General features: G+C 38.7%; 1 protein-coding gene across 3 annotated transcripts in view; it reads right to left on the reverse strand.

Moving 5' to 3' along the window:
- Positions 1-1947: 1947 nt before the first annotated feature.
- Positions 1948-8456, reverse strand: part of LOC138004487 (dynactin subunit 4-like) — a 16187-nt gene continuing 9678 nt past the window's right edge. For 2 of the 3 annotated variants that reach the window (XM_068851018.1, XM_068851017.1), the window contains 5 exons: positions 7935-7989; positions 6544-6888; positions 5423-5529; positions 3950-4028; positions 1948-2825 (listed from right to left, as the gene is read on the reverse strand). In XM_068851018.1, the coding sequence (XP_068707119.1) occupies positions 2688-2825; positions 3950-4028; positions 5423-5529; positions 6544-6888; positions 7935-7989 (724 nt within the window). In that variant the 3' untranslated portion in view covers positions 1948-2687. The remainder of the gene's footprint in view (positions 2826-3949; positions 4029-5422; positions 5530-6543; positions 6889-7934; positions 7990-8456) is intronic. The other variant, XR_011123790.1, reaches the window with a different exon arrangement.

The following is an 8456-nucleotide window of genomic DNA, read 5'->3' on the forward strand; positions in this document are numbered from 1 at the left end:
GGTAAATGAACGTGATTGAAAGTAGATGAAGGTATATGAGGGTTAATGAATATGATTGAAGATAAATGATGGTAAATGACCAGGAGTGAATATGATGATAAATTTACATAAATGGAGGGAAATAGATATAGTCTTAATGACCCTTTACTCGCAGTCTTGAGGACCGAATTGCGAAAGGGCGCAGCTCAAGATATCGGGCTGAAAGCATACAAAGGTGCCTCTGGCTGCTGCCGCTATACAGTCCATGTTTGATGTCGGAGCACAGCACCACAGCTAGATGTTGATAAGCTGTGAGTCGATTTTGTTGAGGGAGGAAAACCGGAGTAACCGGAGAAAAACCTTCGAGTCAGGTTGAGATCAACTGAAACTCAGCCCACATGCAGGCCGGGGCCAGAGTTGAACCCCGACTCGCAGTGGTTGGAGGCCCGATAGATAACGACTAAGCCACCCTGACTCCCAATATAGATGAAGGTAAATTAACATGGATGACTGAATTGTGGGAAACAGAATAATTTAGCGTGTCTTATGTAGTTGGGGACTCTTGGTGGGTATATGCATGAGGTCTTTCCCCTGTGGACAGTAATAGAGGATAATACATGGCCGCGCGGAGATTCCAAATTTCTCTTCAAGTGTTGAAAAATATTTCACTCGTTCGCGGCACTCATTCGTGAAAGATTTTTCAACACTCAAAGAGAAATTTCGTATCTCCAAGCGGGCATGTTATATTCTATTTATTATATAAACACCAATACACCTTATTCCAAAATGGCCACCAATTAGTATTCTTTTGTTTCCTTGCAAATGGCCCTTGAGCCCTCGCTTTCAAACGCAAAATTCAAAAGGATATTTAACCTTGAACGAGGCCAAAATGCTATTTCTGACAGTTGTAGCCTGCGAAATTGGCAGAAATAGATATTTTGCCAGCACGGGCCAGAGGACTGGGTCCGGTTGTCTGGTGGGGATTATGGGTAATTTGTCGTACAAATAGTGAACCGTTAGAGATTTGAATCAGTCTAGGTTCAGCTTTCTTCGCCTACTTTTTTTTTTTGGTTAACTTTTCCCCTTAGCCTCCATGGAGTAGTGGCACTTGCACAGGGTTTGGAGAATAGTTCCCTCATTCCCGAAGGGTTTCGGGTTTTCGTATCCGGCAGGTGCCCAGTGACCTTTTCCTTTCACATGTTTTTAGGTCAGTACTATCAAGCATGCTAACGTATTGTTATACTGGAGCGGAGTTTGTATGCATATGGTAAGCAAAATAAACCAGCTTGTAGCACTTGCTGTCCTACATGCCCATGTGTCTACACAGTTGTGTTGTGATTGAGTTAGTCGTGTTGTGTCTGATTGGGTAGTGGAGTCAAAATAGGGCCAATTTGCAATCAAACAAAAGAATACCACAATGGCGGCCATTTTGGAATAAGGTGTATGAAATACTAAATCACTTCACGAAAGGCATCGAAAGGCGCGATTTTCATATGTAACCATAGCAACAGTGATCTTTTCACGTGTGAAACTTCTTCACGTGGTATTTCAATAGTGTTTATATCATGAGGAAGAGATACCTACACTGTCTCCAGTGCATGTAGGCTCCCTTGCCTGACGAAAGAGAGGGACTGCAAGCGGTAACTACCTAGTGTATGAGTGACTACACAAGGTACCTTGCAAGCCGTCTACGCTCCAAATTTTTTTTGCCACTTTTATGTGGACGATGGACTAATTATCCCTGATTTCTACAACAACATTACCCCACATGCAGTGCTAAAGGTATGGGAAGTGAGAGGGAGACCGCAAGAAAAACGGTGCTCCACCCCCTCTCCCTCTGCCTTTAGTGCCTGCTATGGAGGCTACTCCATAGTCATTGATGAGGAAAATCAAACAGTGGCTAGGAGCTGCAAGATGATTTACCTTCGCGCTGTTATTGAAAAAAGGAAAAGAAAACAAAACAAAGCACTCTGTAAGTTTTCTTTTTTACTCAATCTCTTCTTCTTGTGTTTGCACCAGTTTAATTTGGAATGAAAGCATCCCCCCCCGGGGGGGGGGGGGGACTTTTGGAACTTCTGGGTGGGGATGTGCCTCTGGCACACTGGAACCCTTCGCCTATACCAGTGCTAGTTCAGCTGAAGTTTGATACCCTATACTAGAGTAAACTTCCCAAATCCCCCCCACCAGTGCTACTGAAGTCACTAGCAGTCTAGCCAAAAACCTTATACCACAATCTTTTCTTTCTCGTCACAAAAAAACCGTCTACCTTCTTTCTTGTAATCGCAAAGAACAGTCCTAATGTTGGACACAGGTTTTCGAACTTCATCCCCGTACTTAAACTGGTTGCGTTGCCCGAGTTGCGTTGCAGGTTAACATGCTGAGCAATGCTGAGCAATGCCAAGCACACACGTACACACTATCAAAAACAATAAATTTCTAAACTTCAACCAGTATTAAAACCACCGATTTGACTTTCTAGTTCTACAGTGATACAAAGAGACACCTTTCAAACACGCCACAGACTTCAATCACTGCCGGAGGGCTTTAAAGTGACAAGACTGATGCTGGATATTAGTCTGGCATTTGCAAAAACACCTGCCTAAACAACATGGCTGCCAAGCTACTTGTACCATATCATGTTCTCATCTCCTTCTTCGAGTTGTAATTACCTGATGATGTAAGCTGTTAAGTATTCATTTAACAATAATTTATGATTCAGAATGTACAGGGCCTAGGTCTATATGCAGTCTGTGTTTCAGAGTGATTATCTGTTCCTCCGATTCCTGGCTCCCTCGCACCAAAGCTGTAGCTGTGTGCTTGTAATCATACTGCATCACTATTGAAAACTATGAAAAAAAGATCAAAGAAAAATCAACTTGTCCAACTCAAATAACAGAATTAACTATGAGTGGGTGATGTGAAGTGCTATTTTCTACTCATGTAAACCATGTGAGCATTAGCCCTACTAATGGAAATGGGCTCACTCAAGGACAGAGAGAAACTCTGACCAGCCTGGTCACAATAGAAAATAGCACTTCACATCACCCTCTCATAGTTAATTCTTTTGAAATGTAAGTGCTACACGGCCAACGTTCGCATAAACGTAACCCCTTCAACTTAAATAACAGATGAGGTACCGAGTGCTGGGTGTATAAGTACAATGTACATATAAGTAGTGGATTCTTAAAAAAACAGAAGGAAATTGTGGCCCTAGAAGAAAGTTAAAAAAATATATTGGACATAGTGTACAAATAAACTCACATGCACCACACATTCATATGCAGAGATGAAAGGAGAGCAACTTGGATCTATGTTAGTTGCCTTGATCATTCATTAATATGACCATTGTATCACTGATTTGATCAATCAATCATTAATGCAGTGAATTGAATCAAACAATCAAGTTTTTGCCAATCAATCAACAAAGTTACATACATACATTCATGTACATACTTAATTAACCTCTTCCCATAGGGGCTTTAATCAACAAAATGACAGAACAGAACAACAACAACAATAACAACTGTTAAGAATCCCAACTGGCCAGAGGCAAACCAGTAGGCTATTTACAAGTGCAGCTGAGAAGTTGAACCAGGGACTACCAGGAATAAATTCAACGAGTGGTCAGGGCGGGTATTGAACCTGGGATCTCCGGATTTCAAGGCAAGCGTCCTAGCCACTGGGCTACACTGCCTCTCAAAATTCTTGTGATACAATCAACACTGATGAACAAAATGAACCAAAAATATGCGACAAAGAGTCTTCTTATCCCTACAACTCAAATAAACATTAAGACATACCTTGAAATTACCAATTACCGGTATTATAAGGTCAAACTTGTTGACAACAAACAGTTATAGTTTGAACTTAATCAAAATTAAGCCTGCATTCAATTGTGTGTATTGCTGAGCATATGTGTGCGTTTTGCCCCAGGCTCATCAAATTTCATTATTTTATTGCCATCACACACCTTCACATCACCCAGTGTAATCTGCGGCACAACCTTCACAAGAAACCAAAGCTTGTTGGCTTGTCGATTTACCACAACTCTGAGGAACACGATGAAATAGAGACAAATGTTAGAGCTGCAAGCTTCCCAAAATGTCATGTCATGTCAGCATGCAAATTACTATCTTGAGCACTGTGTGACAGAAGGAAATTAAAGAACATTTCATGTAATCAAGTCACATTTAAGAGCTTTGAAAGCTGATGACTCATTAAGGATGGTGCCTACTACATGTATTGTTATTGCGCATACGTTCTGCGCATCTCAAGATACTCAGATTTGCTATGGGTGGTGCTTATTAATCCAGGGATTGCGTGGTTCAAAACTACGCTACGCAGAGAAAGCAGAACTTAGCAAGTGCTCTAGGTATCCAAAAGGAAAATTGGGGGTAACCATGCATTTTTCAGAGATAATTAAGCTTCAGTTTGGAAAGGAACGCTATGCATTGCTTTGTATTTTAAAGTTGTTTACAAATATTGTTGATTAATTGTTATCTTTGAAAAATGCGTGGTTACCCCAAATTTTCTTTTTGGATTTCAATAACACTTGTTAAGATCTGCTTTTCCCGCACATTCAGTAAACTGCGTAAAAATATCTTTAAATTAGTAGGCACTGCCCTTAATTACAATATAGACTTTCAACGTTTATTACTTCATTTGCTAAAGTATTAATTTTTGTAAGAACGAAAAAATAAACAGAAAGAAAAGTAATCTACTGCTCCCAAAGAACAACTTAGAGTGTGTGCAGTGACCAGAGTAGCATTCAGGATTTGAACCTGGGCAACTGCATGGGTTGAGTTTGGTATTTGAGGATGACACATAAGTGTTCCTTTGGATAGAGGCAAAAAAGCACATGCTTAGACCATCAATGATTTTCTGGATGAGGTTTCATATGTGAAACTTGCTCCCTTTTTGATTCCTCAGTTCTTTAGAAAATGACGATCTTGACCCCAGAGCTCTTCTCTTGACTGAGGGAGAGAAGAGCTCTCGGGAACCCTGAAACAAGAAAGTGCCTTCTCATTGGTTTTCCTGAAGAACAATCAAAAGCGACTATAACTGGTGCATTCATTTTAGCACGAGAAGTGAGCAGGCGCTGCAAGGTTCAAATAGCTAACTTTCGGCTATAAGAACCCTACTGCACATGTTCTCCTACATAGAGTTTCCCAGAGCCTTGGGTTGATCAAAGGCTCTGGTGATGAGAATGTAGAAATGAAAGACAACAATTATTGGTTTCGTATGGCAGGAACATTTACAAGTATGCAAGATAAAAATGGATTCATGTTAGAACACTCTTAGGTAAAAGACTCAAAAGAAAACCCACCTTTTGCCTATAAGGGGACAACCTCTAACCACCAAGACAAATGGAAAGGGTTAGCAATTTCAGGTTACCAGTAAACATGGTAGTTAAGTCCCTAATACAAATGTAGCTAGATCAAACCTTGGATCATCATTAAAGATTTCAGCCGGGGTGCTAGAATCCATCTCATCGAATTCAGCAGCCTCATCACGTGCTCCTAACATTAGAGGAAATGTAGGAAGGATGACCTATAAAGAAATATACAAAAGAACAAGAGGTTGCCATTTAATGTCACTATTATCACCTTTAGTAAAACCACAAAACAAATAATCAAATAGTTATTTTAAGAGAATAGACACACTTTAGGTAGTAGTTAATGATTGCTACAAAATAGTTTTTGTCTCCTTTTAATTCACTCGGTGCTCTCAATGTAATTAACAATTATTCGCCGAAGGCGAAGTAATTATCAGTGAATATTCACCGAGGTCGAGGTGAATATTCACTGATACTCAGTGAGCCTGAGGCAAATAATTGTTTTAGTATAAATACACAGTCAAGTGACTATTTCAAAAAAGAGAAAAAAACATTTCAACGCGAAATCATCTTCACTTCCAAAGGCAAAACGACTACTAGCAGCCATTTTGTCCGTCGAGGTGATTATCGGCTGATAATCTGAGATAGCGAGCCAATGAGAGCACGCGATTTTGTATAATCACCGGCGTAGAAGTATTTATACTAACAATTATTATTACCTCACTTAACAAGCAAAATAAAAACATTTCACAGGTTAAAAGATTGTATTGTCACTCTGGGAAATGACTATTTTTGTAAGATATTCTTTTAAACTAAGTGTGTCTTTAAAAGTTGAAACCTTACACATATACATGTACCTCTTCCTAACCAGTTTCTGTCTTTTTAAGATGGTGATGATTTAATATAAAATATTAGTTTAACAGTGCTTGCCCCATAGATTGAGTTATCTGTCTTTTCAGCAACTGTGGTCTGAGATACATTGTAAATTTTTAGAGTGATCTGTCTACTGGTATTTTATAAAGCTAATGTCCCTTAATTAAAAGCCCTCATGGCGACCGCTCAAAAAAGATGTTTCATCACATTTTATTGTCTCGTATAACGGTTTTAACACTACACTGTATATAAAGCAACTCCATTCAGTATCACAGTAAAACATCAGCTCTTAACAAGAGACTTCCATGTTCAAAAGTGTAAACAATGTTATTGGAAAGATAATAAGAGAAATCTACCTTAGCTGTTGGCACAAACAATCTGCTTTGGCAACTGTTATTCACAGTGCGGTCAGGCTTTTTAGGTGCATCAACAACACCCTCTTTCTTCTTTTCTCCAGCAGTTTTCTGCTCCTCTTCAGTGATCTTTACTTCTTCAACATCTTTTCCTTTCCCTTCATCCGCTTTGTTTTCTGTAGACTTGGCACTTTTCTCTTCTCCTTCATTGCCTCCATCAGTCTCTTGGGAATTCTTATCTTGTCCATCACTAGACACAGCAGCTTCCTTCTCATCCTCCAGTTTCAACAAAGTCACTTTCAATAAATTCTCGATGGGATTTGTGAAAGAGAGTGTGACTTGTACCTCCTGTAAACAAGACAATCAAGACAGTACATGTAGGCCACAGAAATTCTCAAGCAATCTTGAGTCAAATGCACAAAATTAATCAAACATTATCTCAGGGGATAATATTATTTTACCACATTTCTGATTGTACTACCACGGCCCTATGCCCCATTGGGGGCAATAAGGACTAATATATATATATATATATATATATATATATATATATATATATATATATATATATATATATATGATTGTACTACCACCAGCAATTATGGCCTCTATGCCCTTTGCTCACTTGAGACCTGCTTGCCAGAGCCTCAGGTTAGAGTTGTTCAAGAGGACTGTTCATTATATAAACACCAATGAAATACCAAGCAAGCTTTCGCACGAAGACATGACATCTTTAAGTGTGAAAATAACATGTTACCTTCACACATGAAAAAATCGCAATTGCTATGATTACATAATAAATCATGCCGTTGTTCAATGTTAGGACTACACAAAAAAAAATTAACACAAGATGGTTTGGTATTTCATTAGTGCACTCACTCATGAAACACTTTTCAACACTTAACGAGAAATTTCCTATCTCCAAGCTGCCATGTAATATACTCTATTTGCTTGTTTATTATATGATAATGACTTGGGATACACCAGAAAAGATGACTGCACCTAAAAGGAGGTAACCCTATGAGCTTGTCACCAACTAGTTCACATGCTCTGCCACTCAGCTAAGGGAAATGTCTGCAATTTAACCCACTGACCCATTGAGGGTTAAAATCGTCGGCCATTAGAATAGTAAAATCAATTAAGTCTCACTCCTGGAAGACGATGACGACAACAATGAAGATGACATTTTTGTAAAGAGGTTTCTTTGGCAGCCTGTGTACAGTGGCATTTTCTCCTAGGTTCATAGCAGATAATCAGTAATTACTATTACAATGTGTGATGTGGAAAAATGCACCATACATACATGTAGTTTATGCATTGCAATATCCTCAGGAAATCTCAATGGTAATTAATGTAGCGTGGATTAACATAACAGTATGACAGAACAACTGTACCTTTCCAAACTTTAGAACTGGGACATTGGAAATTCTCAACATTGGAAGATAGTGCCTAAACAAACAGAAAAAAAACACTAACCCTGCCCAATGCACTCTTCAAAGTAATCACCTTGCTTAAATGTAAGTTTATATGGTTATAATGACGGATACTACAATAATAGTATTATTTATTTAACACATTTTTTATATTTTTTCACAGCCTATGAGTTTGTATTATTATTTAAACCACAACCAATAAACTTTCAATTTTTCTTCTTGCTCACTTCAGCAACATAGAGTTGAACAACTACATGTAGTTCAAACAATTTCGATTCATGGCTGCATACACGTATCAGTTAGGAATTACAGGGCAAATGAACATGTTCCTTCATATCGTTTTACACTCAAAACATGTTTTCATCTTAGGTTTTGAAGGAAATGCTGAAATTAAACGATTATTCATTTACATGTACCGGTAAAATGCTCAACTTTTGCAACAGTAAAGAACTCAACTGACCAGCTAACAAATTATTTAATTAC

The sequence above is a fragment of the Montipora foliosa genome, chromosome 5 (genome assembly GCF_036669935.1).
Source record: "Montipora foliosa isolate CH-2021 chromosome 5, ASM3666993v2, whole genome shotgun sequence".
Taxonomy (NCBI): Eukaryota; Metazoa; Cnidaria; class Anthozoa; order Scleractinia; family Acroporidae; genus Montipora; species Montipora foliosa.